The sequence below is a fragment of the Bidens hawaiensis genome, unplaced genomic scaffold (assembly GCF_021521415.1).
Source record: "Bidens hawaiensis isolate Kalapana, Puna unplaced genomic scaffold, B.hawaiensis_p1.1 tig00000055_1, whole genome shotgun sequence".
Taxonomy (NCBI): domain Eukaryota; kingdom Viridiplantae; phylum Streptophyta; class Magnoliopsida; order Asterales; family Asteraceae; genus Bidens; species Bidens hawaiensis.
Genome location: NW_027491016.1, coordinates 2,431,861 through 2,449,455, shown reverse-complemented (window position 1 = coordinate 2,449,455; position 17,595 = coordinate 2,431,861). Strand labels below are relative to the sequence as shown.

Here is a 17,595-nt window from a genome sequence, read left to right as displayed (position 1 = left end):
GAAGCTAATCTTAAAGGAGTTTGCTATTAAGGCTCGTTCAATAGACAAGCTCAAGCCCGAGCTTCACAGTTCACATATGAGCTAGAGTGGCTCTCGAGCCTAAAACGGCTTTTTATCTATATAATTTTTATTTAACATATTTATTATAATAACTATTATTAATTATATATATATATATGATAAAAATAATTAAATAATATTTATTCTGTTATATATACACGCACATATACAAATTAAATAACACACAAATATTGAAAGAGCTAAGCTCGAGTGTGACAAACTACCCATAAACTGAGCTTGAGTTTATAAATACAATTTTAAACGAGCCACAGTTGAGCACTCTAAAATTAAAACTAGTCGAGCTCGAGAACTGCGCTACTTGGTTATACCCCTAAAAGAAATCATAGTAAAATGCGAGGGTCGAAGTTGATGTTGGAAAATTTTGGACTAATAATAATTATTAGTATGTGTTGTGATAAACTAATTATTGACGAGTCCAAAGAGTAGAGATAAATGCGATATCGATACTCTAAAGTATGTAGTTGAGAACTTAATCTTTGGTAAAATAGGAAATTGATTTGTCCCACATTGGTAGAATGATAAACTTGTGAGCTCCTTAAAAGGGGGCTCACAAGATTATATTCTTATGTGACTACACATGTTTGGTGGCATCAGTAAGGGTGCGGAGCACCCGAAGCGCACGGGCTTGGGCGCACTGTGGTGCTTTGATGACGCACTTTGCACTTCGCACATATGAGAGCACCCTTAGTATTTTTGGATTGTCGGACCGGGTCATGGGACATGTGTCAGATTAAAAGACGAGTCATTACAACATGTGTCATCTTTAGAGGAGTGTCGTGACATGTGTCAAGTGAGTGGGATAAGTCAAAGGCTAGGTGCCAGGCTAGGTGCCAGCTTCTGGTGATCTGCACTCCTGGAGTGTGCCAAATGTCAGGTGAGCATGTCCTGTGTCGATGTGTGTCAACTGTCATGGTGACTCATCACCTGACTTACTATATATAGAAAGGTCGAGTGGCGATTTTGAGACACCGAATACCTGGATCAGTAATATCCTGTAAACACCGACACATGTCACACTCGAGCCTGCCACACAACGCAAAACTAGTTGGTGTTCTCAATTCCAACTTTCTCTCGATCTCGATATCTCGTTGCAAATACAGTTCGGGTACTAGGGTAATCCCGGCAGTACATACTGCTTCGGCTGTTGTACCCTAGGAAACGGATGGGCTCACGGAGGTAGCTTGAAATCTGTTTTAAGGGATCTATGTTTAACATAAACCCTCAACCAAAACCGGAAACCACAGTTTGTTCAGTCTTGTAGCTAGGGGGCAGATGACTTCGAGTGGTAACCACCAACCATACACGAAGACATGACTCGGAGATGATGCTTGAGTCGCTGTCAACACGAGCTAGATGATGTGAGCGCAGTTCCGGTTCGATTTCAACAAGATAATCAACATGACTCATGTGTGGTTTCAACTCGTTGAAGATTGCTCAAGACTTTGTTGTGCACATGTAAAGGACTTCGATATGAATGGAGTCATAAGTTTTTATTGTGATTTTAGTTATTCTTGTTTAGATGACAATATATACACTACGAATTCCCAAAAATACAAGGAGAATATCTTTGTTTGTTTTATTAATATAATTATAACCCATGACCATTTGCCAATTGCCATTGCTAAAATGTGTTTTACCATATGACATGATATTTTAGATTATATTTAAAACTATGAAATATTGATATAGCGTTTCATATACGGTAATTACATTTAACAAAAGTTGTTCGCGTAAGTGCGTTTTAGACAATTTTAATGGGCTAGCCCAGTTGGCCAGGCAAGTGATGAGAGACCCGGGTGCCTTGGGTTCGATCCTTGATGCCGACCGGATTTTCCCAGAACATAAAAACCTGTCGTGCCTTCGGGCGTGGTGAGCCAACTGGGTTTTACCGGGAACGCCAAGCCACTTGGATGCCAGCGTGGGCCTCGACAATGTCAACATAGTCTGGCCTGAGTGGTGGTGGGGCCGCATTGCGGTCGCGATACCGCTTAACTGAGAAAGTCGCCGTTCAAAAAAAAATCAAGTTTAATACTATCAAATTAAAATCATTCATGTTGATGAACTTTTTAATACACATAAGAAAATATGAAGTTTATTAATGAAATTATCAATATTCCTATTTAATAGTTTCTCTTATAAATATTGAAAAGCACGGTCTTCTAGAGATTTCATCCCTTGTTTCTCTGGTCGTAAGCATATTCTTGTCCTTTAATATTTTTCTTCTCTACTTGCATACATAAATTAAAATAATAATTTTATAAAAAAGTAGTTAAAATAAAAAGACGTGGCAGGTCTACTTAATAAAAGACGTGACGGTCTATTTCATATAGCTTATCATGTACTCTTACTCTTATATTTATAATTACACTAAAAAACACTACGTTTTTCTCTTATGTTTAAGTAAATAATATTTTTTTTATATTATAATCATTACAGTTTTCTCTATTCACCCTATAATTTACAAAAAATTGCTACATTTTTCCCAAATTTACAAAAAATAACTATATTTTCTCTCTCCACCCTATAATTTACACTCAAAATCTCACCCTATAATTTACAAACTCCTCTCACAAAAATTTAGAGAACAGGATAAGAATGCTCTAACTGAGGGGATACCACCCGACCCATTCAACGAAACAATAATTACCGTGAATAAATACTGTGGATACACAATGTCCGGTTATGTCTGTTTTAATACGAACAATCTCATGTCAAATCGTTAACTGCAGTTTCGAAATAATACAAATCGATTCCAACGGTTTGGTTGGGTCGGCAATCGGCACAACCTGCCGGTTTTTACAGTTTGACGGGTTCACAGTTTGTTTAGCGTTTTTAAACAATTCTTTTTTACAAGAACATAGCTTCGATTAAATTTCTAAATGTTAAACAGAAGTCGCAGAGATCCAAGTTCCTAAGCCATCAATATCAAACCATGGATATCTTAAACCAGCCACACCGACCGTCATACTTCTGTTTGAACAGCTTGATCGATTTCTAGCGGTGTATGAACAACCCTAACAACACAAAATGTTTTTTAAACTTTATTATGCTTATGGTAAAAATGCCTAACTAATATATTGAGAATATTGATTTGATCAAATATTTTTTATATTGGCATTATTAATAGAATAAATACTTTTTTTAATATGTAAAGCAAAAGATTTATTACAACTAACCCACAAAAAGAACCAACCCACAGCAGACCTGCAGATAATACATAGCCCCGAAAGGATAGCCTTACACATGAGATTCTTTTCCGTTCAACAAAAGAAGACCAAAGGAGACACTGGTTTATAGCAACTTTTTTAAGAATCAGGTACCAACGGATGTGTCAATAAACTGGTTTGGCAATAATACACGCCAATACCCCATGTGGAAAATTAATCTACGAGTGCAGTAAAGACCCAAGAATGCCATCAAGCGGAGACAAATATAAGCATAGCGATATCAAATTGATAGAAAGACGAAACTAATTTTCAACAAAAGTTGATAAGCTTACGAATAAATAAACCATTACAGGGTTAAGTTATTCTACAATGTGACACCCTTGAAGGCCCTGTTGACCAAGACAGAGAAGAGGTTGGCCAACATGCGATGAATTCACTAAAAAAGACATGCGATATGTTCCAATGTGAGACGAGTCACGACGATTGTGATTTGAAAGATGAAACAACGGAAAAAGTAGAGTTTATAATCCAGTTTTTTTAATTCAAAAACATACAGCAACAACAATTTCCTTTTTCAGCTAACAAAGCAACATACCTTTTGGTTTTTTGATTTTTAATATTATTTATTTCCTTCTATTCACAAGCTAATTTGGTGTCAAAGCTGCTTAAACAGATAGCAAAAGCTTGAAACGCAGATAACGGGTACCGGTAATCCATTGTAAACATATCTTTGCCCACTTTCCCAAACTGCAAGATCACTTTATCCTGCTCCACTTGAGCCAGCGGCTGAGAAGTTCCCGGTGCCGTCACCGCTGCTGCTGCTGGCGGAGGTTGGGCGGCAATCAACTGAAAGTTCTTCACAGAAGCAATCGTCACACGCCCCTTAAAATTCAAACACCAACACTGAAGCTGTTCATGCCACCTAGGCGCCTTGTTCTTCAACACCAAGGGCATTTTCGTCTTTTCACTCTCCGGCACGTCATTTGAAATAGCGGCACCAACAATTTCAGAAAACCGGGAGCTGCTGAACTCGGTGGACTGGTCGAGAGACTTTGAGAATGAAATGCTGCGAAACGAGTCTTCAAGGTATGATGGGTTGACTGGAAGGAGCTCGGGTTGATCGGGCACAAAGCCGCCAGGCTCGAGGGCCGAGGCGGGAATCGAGTGCATGATGCAGTGCATCTTACGTGGTCCCCGTGTACCAAGCACGTTAAGCTCATAGGTGATGTGGGCAATGTTATAACTTCCGTTTGGTACCTTTGGTGAGACTTTTTTGGAATAAAACCTGCGGCTTGATCGGCCCGGGTCAGGTATAAGTGGCCCCGAGTGTGGAGGCTGTGTGTCATATATTATGAACTTTGTTCCTAGAAAATTAGATCTGGAATACAAGTAAAGAAAGTTAAAAGTAACAGTTATATATATAGACACTTGTTTTTATATAATTGTATCTAATGTGGTAAAACAGCATACCTAAGTTTGCCAACATAAGCACTGTTTGATCTTGAAATGTGGTCAGCATCCATGGATATAACATACTCGGTGTAAGTGGTTCTTCGGGTTCGTTTAGCAGAAAGCAAGAACTTCCCATTTTCAACTAGCAAAGCTGCTGCAAAATTAAAAATTTAAGTGTAAGAATTTGAATGCATATACACAATATAATAACACTAACATGTTATGAATTCAAGAAAAACAAGGATGTTTTCTATTAATTTTAAAATATTAGTAAGTGTTCATGTTCGTGGGTTGACGGGTCCAACCAGACATAAACCTGAAAATTTGACATTACGTAATTACCCATATGAATCCGAACACAACACAAATATTTGCTGGTTAACACAAAAATGACCATTATAACCCGAATTTTTTTATTTTTCTGCATAATAATAGTTTTAAAATTGCAGATTTACAACCGAATATACAAATGCATATAAAACAATTACATTTTAATTATAAAATCTTATGTCAATTTATGTTTCAGCTTCTAAATTTTAGCTAAACAAAATACTCAAACCAGTTTAGTTAATGATATAAAAAAACCCATTTATTCAAAAATTGTAAAAAGTAACGGGTTAAACGGGTCAACCCACGAACCCACCAATTTGACAAGAGCACGGCCCGTTTAGGTAAACGTGTTCGCGGGTCCAACCCGAAACTGAGCGGACCCATTTATACTAAACCCAAACCTGCGAATTTTGTGTTAAGCTAATTTTCACTCATAAATTAACCAAATTTGGATAATGCTTTAACTCTAATTGGCCAAGCTAAAAAGTTAAAAGTGAAAAAGAATGCATGTCTAAAGTCATCCAAAGCATTTTGAAATATACAAAACTTCTTTAACCACTTTACTAAGATACCATCATAAATAAATAATATAACTTTAAATCCGAAGATAGAGCAGAAACACAGTATTAAAATGCTCACCAGGGTTATGACACAGGAAAAGATGATAAGTCAAGTTTGAATTATCCCTCTTGATGTAACACTGAATGGTACCGTCACGGGGACCGGGCTGTAACCATAATAAACAACTGTTGAGAATCAAATTTATAAAACTTATGCGTATAAACAGAACAAGTTAATAATTGTCAAAATAACCTGCTTTAAAGAAACTGGAAACGTAATCTTCCCGCACGATTCAGGATTTCTAACAATTTCTTTACACATACTCCTCCAAGATTTACAAACAGCAGCACACGCAACCACATGTTTCCGTTCAGGCCACGCACTTTCACTTTTTTCCAACCGCTTAATCACATCACAAAGAAGCTCAGGAGGCAAATTAGCCCACCGACTGCTTTGAATTATAACAGGGGCAAGGCTGTAATTTACATCATTCACCGACCCTTGAGATTTGCCTCTGGTATGAAGCCCGTTAAGCCTCACATCAAAACCCCGCCTCGATAAGCTCCCAAACCCGTCCCTCACGTCACGAACTATGCTACGAAACGACATTTCGAACAAGAAATGCTTTGTTTTCAACGATGTGACATGAAATTTGGCATCTGAATCTTGCTGCACAAATGTTAAAAGATTGTGAGTTAGAGTATAGTGAGTGGGATAACAAAAGGTGGAGAAAAAGAAAGTGATAAACAGAAAAGACAGGTTCACATGGTGTTAAAGGAGACTAATTTCATGCCTTTATCAAAGATTGACTTTTTCCATTTTCAATCTAAAGTTAGCTCAATTTATGGAATTAATCAGTGAGAATCCTAAGAAACCTAATTTCAAAGTTTTGATCTTTATCCCTTAAACCCATCTTAAAAAAATAAATCATGTTCAGAAACTTCATAAATTTAGAAAACAACTAGGGTTTATAATAAAGATATATGTGAATCTTGAATATTCATCTTCTTTTTCAAGAAACCGTGTAAAAATTACAAAACCCCCAAATTCTGCTGTTCAAAATCACTAATCTAAAAAAGGGTTTGGTGAATTTGGATTTTTTTATCAATTTCTTTCAAAAACCCCTAAAAAATTCCCAAACAAAACATGAAATTTTATTTACAAAATTGAAAAAAAAAAACCCTTCTTGAGAACAAAGATTACAGTTAATTAAAACCAAATTACAAGCAACAATTGAAAGATCAGATACATATAGTTATATACAACCATACCTTAAGCAAAAATCTTGAAACCCTTTGATTTGCAGAGTGTTTTGTATGAAAAGTTTCATTGAGGACTTTCTACAAACAGTTGGTGGGCATGGGGGAAAGCAGATCTAGAACACCATAAAATCAATCAACATTAAATTAAATATAAATCTAGCTCAACGAACAAGGGGGTAAGTAAAGTAAGAAAAAAGACTACGGCTAATTAAATAAAGAAATAGTAGTGATTATCCTAATAGAATAGATGTGGAATTTATTGATATTAAAATAATAATCAAAGAGGAGTATGATATAATCAAGGAGTTGATTAATATTTAATACCGGCTGCTACGCATGCATCCTAACATATACATACAGTCTGAACTGAAGTAGAGGGTTGGTTGGTGTGAGCTTTGGTTGTTTCCTTGCTTCAACGGGTACTCTTTATTGGTGTGATAGTTTTTTAAAAAATATAAGAACTAATCCTATCCATTGATTTTGAATACGAAGGGTTGAGATTAGTTTAGGGGGAAATCAAGTGTGAACACAAGGTCAAGGTAAAGGGCATAGAAGGAATAACACATTTGTTGACTTTCTCTCTCCACATGCAATGCATATGCCAAATTCCCCCATCATTTTAAAACTTCATTCACTTTTTTTTTATGACGTTTTTATTGAAAAACAAATTCACCATAATAACGAGTTTCTTTTTATCTTTCATATGAGTACCATATTGTAATATAAAATTTAAAAAAATTAGTGGGTTTTTTTACAAATTGTGTTTTACCAAATTGTGTTTTACAAAATTGTGTAATACAATAGTATTTTTCATTGTGTTTTTTTTTCATTGTGTTTTTTCCATTGTGTTTTTTTACATTGTGTCATACAATTGTGTTTTTTTTATTGTGTTTTTTTTTCATTATGTTTTTTTCCATTGTGTTTTTTACATTGTGTTTTTCATAGTATTTTCCATTGTGTTTTTCCGGACTTTTCCGGCGAGGTGGTGGCGGTGGGTGACGGTTGTTTTGGCGGTGGGCGGTGGAGTGGTGGTGGTTGTAGAGAGTAAATATGTAATTGGGTTTTATGTAAGTGGGTTTTTGAAATTAAATTAAGTGGGTTTTGATATTTAAATGTTAGACTAAAATACCCTCCTTCCTAGCCTTCTTAGGAAAATCAAACTTCTTATTTGAACCTAACCCATAATAATAATAATAATAATAATAATAATAATAATAATTATTATTATTATTATTATTATTATTATTATTATTATTAAGTGTAAAATAACATAAATCATCACATTTTCAAAAAGAAAATTAGAGGGTTTAGATTAGATGTTGTACTCATGGGTTAGAATTTAGATATACCGGCTAATGAAAATAAAATTGATGTTAATTTGATTAAAATCATCACTAAAGATCGATCAGAATACATAGTAATATGTTTTGCTTATGAACCACGGATTGGTGTATTTTACGTACACTATGAGAGTATTATTTTATTACGCATATGCTTTAACATTTGTATAGTTGTTTAGATGTTTTGTTTATTTATTTATTTATTTAAAGTAAAGACAAAGAATACGAGTTTAACAATGAAATAGATAAATGAGTTTTAAAAATTCTACTTAACTTTTGTAAGTATAATTCAATTTATCCTACGGTAGCCCAATAGCCCATTATGTGAAAATACCCAAGCCCACTCGAAGGAAATAAAAGGATAATTGGAAAAAGAACATGGTAGATTGGCATTCGGATCCATTTTCCTCACCTAAATATTCCGTAACTCTTTTCTTTTAAACCTATTAAACCATTCTTAATTAATTTATTAATTAATTCAAATAAATAAAAATAAACATAGATGAATTAAGTTAATAAATATAATTGTAAATAACATTACATCCTAAAAACAATTAAAAAAACATTTCATTTGCTTTATTGTTGAGTTTGTTTGGAGGTGGAGGCTTATTATTCGACCACATGTCAAGGCCAGGCCGGACAATCACTGCCATAGCAACCATAGTGGAGATCATGGGCGTCGTTTTGTGCTAGCCCCACCTCACTGCACTATTTCTCCCTTGCGAGGGTGTAAGTGTGTAGCAGGTGAATTCGTACATAGTGGGCGTACATGTATCAGTATTTTGTTAGTGCTTCACTTTGCACACTTACTTTTTAGAGGGTAACTAAATCAGAGTCATGTAGCAATTACTTCCAGTATCTTTCCCTACATCGTTATATCACACACAAAAGTTGATAGACAATCAGTGATTATCTTAACATCTTCGTAAGCATAGAACACAACAAAATGGAAACTACATCTTTTCGTGATTTTCCCTAAAGAAAGCGGGTAACAGTCCTCAAGGGATATCTTGATAGTAAGGCGTCTCCCCCTCTAACTTAGAGGTCGAGAGTTCAAATCCTGTAGCACGCAAGTATAGATGGTTTTATTATATGAGTAAATTAGGAGCCGTTACAGAACACACACACTGGCAATTAGGGTTTTGTTTGAAGGTTAACAGACTCGTTGAGTCGTTGTACAAAGTTTAAATGCATAGCCTACAACTCATATGTGAATGTCTTGAGATTTCCATCCCTGTATACAACATCTTCTATTGTTCTTGCTGTTAATATGCAATTAGGTGAAACACAACACCCTAACAGAAACATACATACAATATAACCAATTCAATCATTAAACCACCACCAATACACAGCTAACCACCTAAACACACACTTTCTTTATCTGATTCTTTGGTCGCCATCGAAACCATCCACTTTAAACAGGAAGCTTAGGATTTGGCCTTTAACAATAAGGCCATGGTTGGTCGACCCTCATTGTGTTTCCCATGGTGTTCCCTGAACACAAACAAAACCCCGCAATTACATTTTGTTCAACAAGTAAATAAAGGCACTTTCTTTGTTTCTCATCCGTTGCGGGTCCCATTTCTTTTAAACAAGTAGGGCCCACATTGCCACAAAAGGGAGACCGAATCTCCATTTGTTTTGTTCATCTTTTTTATATCCTTGAGCATACTAGTTAAAGTTGTGATTAAGAAGCCTAGAGATGTAAACGAGCCAAGCTGCTCGTGAGCTACTCGGGCGAGCTTAAACAAGCCTGAGCTTCAATATATATTTATATAATATTAGTAATATATATAAAAATAACTAAATAAATATGTTATGTGATATAGAAATAAAAATATTTAAAAAATATGTATAAAATAATTATAAGTGTATATACAATAGTTATAAAATACAGTTATAAAATAATATATGAGCCGAGCCCAAGCCAAGGCTCGAAATCAAGTTTAAAAAAACTACTCACGAGCCAAACTCAAGCTTCAGAAATATAACTCAAAACGAGCGGAGCTTGAGCTCAAGCTCTCGTAAGTTACTGAACTCGAGCCTAGACGAGCTAGGCTCGGCTTGGCTCATTTAAACCCCCTAATGAAGCCCCTGTCAAAATGGGTTAAATTAGTTATATTTTATCCAAACAGGTCAAAAGAAAAGGTTTAGCCAAAAGCTAACTTACTCGACTAAGAATCGGTAGATGGAGCCCGCTCGATCTTTGTCAGTACATCTAGTGATCAAGTCAAGATAAAGCATGGCTTCCTGAGGGAGAAGGCCTTCCATAAAAAACTTAAGCAAGTGAGAGTGTGTGCTGGGCATAACATCTAAGCATTGCTCCAGTAACTTCTCTTGTTGACCTCGAGTCAACTCTGCTGCCTCCATCAATGGTAGAATCCCCCTCTCTTCCTCCGCAAAGTGCTGCTTGCAATTCTCCTGCACAGACAAACTTTTTAAGTTCCATAAAAGAATTCATACAATGCAGTGTTGACTTATTAAGTAAAACCTTTAGTGATTTAAGGCGTGCTGATAAGGTATAGAGTGCGTCTCGGCATGAAGAGCTCCCTGAATCAAGGACTATGATGGTTTTAATATATTCTTTGATACCATTCATGAGGGGTAGATCTCTAGCGTGTTCTTCATTTACAGATTTAGATAAACCTGCATCAATGATTCCAACAATTTTCACTTTTTTATCAAGGTCCGTTATTCAAGTCCCGGTTTTGTACTATTATCTAGCATTATTTTTCTCTATGATAAAAAAGATTAAAAGTTGATTAAAGTAAAGGCAACTATCTTTGGTTATATCATGAAACCACTGACGCTAATTGCTAGAGAATCTAGTGCTGATATGTTTTTGTGTAAAGCAAAGAATTGTAGCAAATTAATGATAAAGTTAAGATTAAACAATCAAAAGACTGTTCCTTTAAAGAACATCAACCATGATTAAAAAAGGGTCCGTGTTCAACTTTTGAGCATCAAATGGGTTCATTGAGCTGTCATAATCAATTACAGTGCAAATGTCGTAAAATAGCAATATAATCTGTGGTCCATTTTGATAATCATAACTTTCAAGATCCGTTTTGGTAATTATAACCTTCTTGAACAGGCGAACAGCTTACTTTGGTAATTATAAGGTTATTATTTTCTGCATTTATCACTCTATAATTACCAAAATACCCCCCTCACAATAAAGTATATTGTTGTTTTATGACATCTAACCTAGATCAAAATTTGCTACCACATTATCAAAACTTCTCGATAAGAGATGATTACATGTGGTGCTAGACATAAACACGACACAATAACTAATGGTGTCATTTTTTCCAAACATGAACACAAGCATGTTTAGAAACAGATCACACAACAAGGCCTGTTTAAAAACACAAAAAATATCACATATGCAGTGAAATGTTCATAAGAAGTCTTAACTAATACATAATCAACATATTTGAACAAAAATCCGATTATGGGCATAAGGTAACTAAGGAATATGCCATATATATCTTTTTTTTTAATTTGAAATATAAACAAGTTAAACATGTCATTAACAGGTAACATGTGTTTACCCTATTTGAACACGAATTTAACCAGGTGTCCTATTGAAGACACGAAACATGTTAAGCTCAAACGCAAGCAAAATAAATAATAAAACAACAAAAAAACCAAACTGACACAACAGCCGAAGGTTTACTTTTATGCTTTTGTAGAAAACTTACCGTTCATTGCATGTAATAAAAACCGAATTGAATTAATAGATTTCATTTTTTTTTATTTTAAGTATTTCATAAGAATTTAATAAATACGTACCTCAAATATATCTTAGCCTAAATATATAATGATTAATATATAGCTTACGATTAAGTTCCAAATCGAATTTATAGATTTCATTTTTTATTTTTTTTATTTTAAGTATGCTACAAGAATTTAATAAATATGCAACTCAAATAGCAAGCCTAAATGTATAATAACTAAACATCTAATTAACAAAATGATTTACGGCCAAATTTATTATTCCGACCCAAAATTTTCAAACTCGAATGGCAAAACCAAAACCGAACCCGAGGCTTACCTCTATCTTCCCTTTCCAAAACCGGAAACACAACTCTCTCCTCCATCTGAGCATGTTCCAGCATCACTTCCAACAACTCCGAATAACTTTTTGCACACTTCTTCACCTCCATCCTCGCACTCCCCATCACCGGGTCCCCATTCGCCTTTCCTCCGCCCACCGCACCATCCTCTCCAAATGCCACACCACACTCCTATGCTGCAACACCGCCGCCGTCACCACCACCGGCTCCGTCGTCAAGTTCCGGTTGGTCAGCAGCTCCGGCGCCGGAAACTTCCCGTCCAGGTAGCGGAGAATGGTGACCGGAGATGACGTCGGAGCCGTACTGGATGACCGGAGTTTGGAATCCGAAGTCTGGTGTTTCGGATGGGATGAAGATTAGGGTTACTGGTTTGTATGATAGTGCGAAACGAATGTAGGAAGTGGCTGGAGTTGTTAGTGAGCCATACAGTCTGACTACCGGCAATGGTGCCGGTGCCGGTGCCGGAGAAGGTTTGATTTGATCGGAGGTGTTAGTGTTAGTGTTAGTGTTAGTGTTAGGGTTAGGGTTTGTTTTCTTGAGTGTTTTGGAAGAATTGCCCATTTTTAGTGATGGAAATTGGGGGTTGAAGAATGGGCGGAGGATAATAATATTCGAAACTTTGATTGGAAGGTATAAATGGGAGTAGTGTTGTTGGTTTGAGGAAATAAAAGTAGTATAAATGGAGTGGATAATGAATTAGAGTGGATTCTATCTGGGTCTGAGACCACATGGGGGTTGGTGTTGGTGAATATGAAGAAGTGCCTTTTGTGGAAGACAGGTTGCTCTCATATTCATTTGCTACAATTTTATTTTTATTTCTTTATAACGCCAACCTTTTGTAAGCAGAAATGAGATCGGTAAGATACCGGTACATCGACAATCTTGATTACGAAAACCACAAATTTTTTGTACGGCATTGGTATCGAAAGTAAAGAATTTAGCAAATCCTTCGTTTAAGAAGTAAAGAATTTTGTAAAACTCTTATATATTAGAATTCAGTAAACTATCTATGTTATCGATTTTCATTTTCTTTTATGGATGTAAAATAATTCTGGCACTTGATAACCAAAACTATTTTTATGTTAACATATGAAAAACAAGAACATAAATAAGCCTTCACGATTTTGTTTATTCCTGTTAGAGTTGTTTATAACTGCATAATTCAACACAATTCAATATGCATTCTTTATATTGTTTTTTCTTTACTTTTATTATTGTTTTTTCTTTACTTTTATTGTAGTTTTATCTTAGAAACCTTATATTCTCTTTCATTACGTTGCTTTGCTAGTGACAACCTTTGAATGCTTATTAAGATACATCGTTGGATACTAGATGCTATGTTAGTTTCATAGAGACATTGCTTTGGTGTTTTATTAATCCAAAAATTAAACGATCAAAATTAAAATTACACCATGTAGCCATTCTAACCTTTTAAGCTCCCCCTAGTAACCTAGTTTTCTCTTAAGAAACACATTGGCAATAATTTCTCTAGACAATAATGAAGACAAATTTTCTTACTCAATAATGAAAGTTATGAATGTGAAATTAATGTGTTTTAACAGTTGGTAGGTGCGCCATCTTAAAAGGTGACCAACTTTCTTGACCAACATCATCCTTTTTTTCTCCAAACTATGAAGCAAACCAATGTAAGACTCTGAACTCTTTCACCATAGATATAAGTTATTCGGGTTTATTAATAATAGATCGTACACTTTTTGTATAGGTTGTCAACATCATGTTATTATTTTCGACTGCAACAAGAAATATTGCATATTTTTACTAATTATCCTTTTGATTAAATCAACTGTCTTTTGAAAATATCATTAAAAAGACATTTTTTTTTGTCATGCGGGAGAGACATGACACCAACGCGTATATTATGTTGCGTAAAGATCATAAAAATGAATGAGATGCTAGCATGTTTTTATCAAATTTTAACTTTCGCCACATGTTTTTTTAACCATAGGAAATACTTATGCTAATCGTAATTTCATTTGTTAGAGGGGAAGGGGCACTCATGGTTACTATCCATGCACCAACCAATCCTCCACTATTATCTTATTTCTACCATCAAGTACCCACAAACCACAAAATCACTGGCAGCACACACCAACAAGTATCCTGGAACTTTTTGTTTTTTTTTTAGTTTAAAATAAATTAAACAATTAAATGTAAATAAACTTAAAATTTCATTAAAGTTAATAATATTACATAATTGAAAACCGGAAAAATAAAATATGACAATTCAAACAAAAAAAAAGAAAATACGAGATCATTCGGAATCGGAATCGTTCGATGGTAAGAATATCATGAGATCATCGTTTGAAAATTGGACGTTAAGAGTTTGAGTGAATAAAAATGGTGAAAGTTTAAGTGAATGAAAATAGTGGATAGTTTGTGTGAATAAAAATGATGAATGATTGGTAGTATTTATGTGCAATTAATGAATTGTTAATTATTTTTTATGCTCCAACGGTCAAAATTGAAGCTCTTCTATGTGTCAAAGGTTTGCCTAAATATGTACCCATACAACCTACTCACATGGGATGGCGGTAGTGTTACTATGTGGTTTAGAAGCCATAAGCCATGTACTCTATTCATGCATGGGCCATTCCCCTCTTGTTAAAAAAAATCACAAACTTATTGATATTAAACATGTATAAATATTGTTCATTTTATTGTAGTTTAAACTTAAAGGCACTTATCAATTTGAACATACTAAAGAATTAAGAAATCCAAAGTTAGTACCTAAAGTCACAGTTGCTGCCAATATAATCAAAAGATCTACACTTCTTATAGCGTGTCAATTGGTCTTATGAAGACATTTTTTTTAGAAAAAAGATAAGATGTAGGAGAAATATATAACATGAAAAAAAAAAAAACCAGAGAGTGTGCTTCTATGGAATGACATGCATTATTGACGGGCATTACAGGGAAAGGCTTAAGTGGGTCCAAGGACGTGCCATGAATTGGTGGAGTCTCGCATGATTGATGAAAAGTTGCATGAGAAATTTATCAAGGTACTTGATGTTGTATAAGGCTTAATATTTTATGCCTCAGTGAAGACCACTTCTAGCTCAGGAACTGTGTTCTATGCCTCGGTGAAAAACACTTCTTGCTCAGTTCAACTGTATTTTAAAGCTTTAGATTGGATATGTTGTTTGATGAACAATGATGATGGTTCTGAAGATGAAGTGGAAGTTGCACATAGATGGAGATTTTGGACAATCATAAGAACAAAATTTGAGAAACTTATCGCCACAATAAATTGCGATAACTATACTAGACATCCAAATAACCCTTTCATTTCATTCACTGATTCTATCTTTATATGACTTGAATTAGATTATACTACATGGAAGACTGATAGCCAAAATTTGACTTCCTATAGTTAAATCCTACTGGTATAGTGGCTGTTACAAGTGTCCGATTTCTATTCTTTTTCCACCTTACCTTGTATTTCCTTTAAGAAATTTGAGAGGTCAACTCATTACTTTCTGACTGTAACCACCATTGAGAGCAACGCCTCACGCCTGGAAACACATCTCGCTTTTTATAAACCAAGAATAGATTCATCTTTTGATCACGCAGAAAACAAAACTGGTTATCCCATGGCCCTAAAGAAAACAGGTAAATTTATACTTCTGCATAAGAAAACAGGGGGTCAGGGTCATCCCATGGCCCTAAAGAAGCTTCGCCAATGCCTCTCGTACCTTTTACATTTTATGGTTTAGTTTCTGTTTTTTCTTTCTTCAATTTTTCTTGGTTCTCACAATGGTCGAAAATAATGAATTTGAACCTAAATTTTGACCGTTCAACTTAATTACTTACAACATCAAATAAGCAACAAAACAGGGGATCAGGGCCACCCCATGGCCCTAAAGAAGCTTCACCAATGCCTCTCATACTTTTTACACTTTATGGTTTAGTTTCTGTTTTTTCTTTTTCAATATTTCTTGGTTCTCACAATGGTCGAAAATAATGAATTTGAGCCTAAATTTTGACCGTTCAACTTAACTACTTACAACATCAAATAAGCAACAAAATATGGATAACTTCCAATATTAACGGTGGTGATCGAAGAAACCGGGATGAAGCAAGCCAATGGTATTGCCGAATGCAGAAAAACATTACAAGAAAACCAAGGTTTCACCGTGCAAAGTACCGTTGGAAACATATATCCGTCAGTTTATTACTAATGGATCCCGTTAAAATGGCCTTTAATTAAACTATTTTTAAATATGGGAAAATTCTTAAAATAGGTATTTTTAAAAACAAGTTTCAAGTTTTAGGTATAATTTATAAAGAATTCCAAAAATAGGTATTTTAAACTAATCGTGACGACTAGATTCCTGGTGTCAACAAATAGTTTACAACACTAGTCGTAACGACTATTTTAGGCTAAGAAATTTCAGGAACGACCATTTTGATGCCCTAAACTTGTCGGGACGACTAGTTTAGGTAAAAAATAGTCTGGACAAGTTTTTATGATTTTTTTTTCTACTTTTCTTAATATTATATTATTTTACTAAGATAGAGCCCGTGTGATATACGAATGGTTAAAAAGTAAAATAAAAAAGTTAAATTTAATAATATACATATTAAAGTATATTATGGATTAATAAGATATAAATAATTTCCTAAAATACATATATTAGTAAGAATAATTTGTATTTACATTTTAAAACTAATAAAATGAAAGGTTGTGAATCTATACCAATTAAGAAAAAGAAAAAACTAACATTAATTCATCCTAGTTGAGTTTATAAGGCATAAACATTTAAAAGCAAGGTTGTGAGTTTAGTTACCACCAACATATTTCATTTTATTATTTATGAAGAGAAAATTATAAAAATGGAAGATAAGAAAAGCACGTCTCATTGGTGAATTTGAATTTTAGTAAAACTTTATATTTTAAAAATTATAAAAGTAAACCTAATTGTGAGTAAAATTAAATATAATAATATAATATTAAGAAAAGTACAAAAAAATTTCATAAAAACTCGTCCAGGCTATTTTTTACCTAAACTAGTCGTCTGGACAAGCTTAGGACATCAAAATGCTCGTCCCTGAATTTTTCTTTGCCTAAAATAGTCGTCACGACTAGTTTTGTAAACTACTCGTTGAAACCAAGAATCTAGTCGTCACGACTAGTTTAAAATACCTATTTTTGGAATTCTTTACAAATGATACCTAAAACTTGAAATTTGTTTTTAAAAATACCTATTTTAAGAGTTTTCCCTTTAAATATTCATAGTTTGACGAGTTTATTGTCCATCTATGTTAACTATTTGAATAATTGTGACGTCAAGTTTTTTAC

The 17,595-nt window shown here is 34.4% G+C and overlaps 2 protein-coding genes across 3 annotated transcripts; both read right to left on the bottom strand.

Moving 5' to 3' along the window:
* Nucleotides 1-3,810: 3,810 nt before the first annotated feature.
* Nucleotides 3,811-6,200, bottom strand: LOC143551789 (tubby-like F-box protein 10). 2 transcript variants are annotated; one of them, XM_077042168.1, is made up of 4 exons: nucleotides 5,844-6,200; nucleotides 5,670-5,757; nucleotides 4,719-4,854; nucleotides 3,811-4,626 (listed from the first exon to the last, which is right to left on the bottom strand). In XM_077042168.1, the coding sequence occupies exons 1-4, from the start codon at nucleotides 6,198-6,200 to the stop codon at nucleotides 3,882-3,884; spliced, it is 1,326 nt and encodes a 441-aa protein (XP_076898283.1). In that variant the 3' UTR covers nucleotides 3,811-3,881. The 2 variants fall into 2 exon arrangements, with proteins under 2 accessions (XP_076898283.1, XP_076898345.1); XM_077042230.1 differs by having other exon boundaries at nucleotides 4,719-4,851.
* A 3,169-nt stretch (nucleotides 6,201-9,369) lies between these two features.
* On the bottom strand, nucleotides 9,370-12,756 carry LOC143551955 (uncharacterized). The gene is made up of 4 exons (XM_077042309.1): nucleotides 12,254-12,756; nucleotides 10,688-10,842; nucleotides 10,367-10,617; nucleotides 9,370-9,690 (listed from the first exon to the last, which is right to left on the bottom strand). The coding sequence occupies exons 1-4, from the start codon at nucleotides 12,378-12,380 to the stop codon at nucleotides 9,624-9,626; spliced, it is 600 nt and encodes a 199-aa protein (XP_076898424.1). The 5' UTR covers nucleotides 12,381-12,756; the 3' UTR covers nucleotides 9,370-9,623.
* Between the last annotated feature and the right edge of the window lie 4,839 nt (nucleotides 12,757-17,595).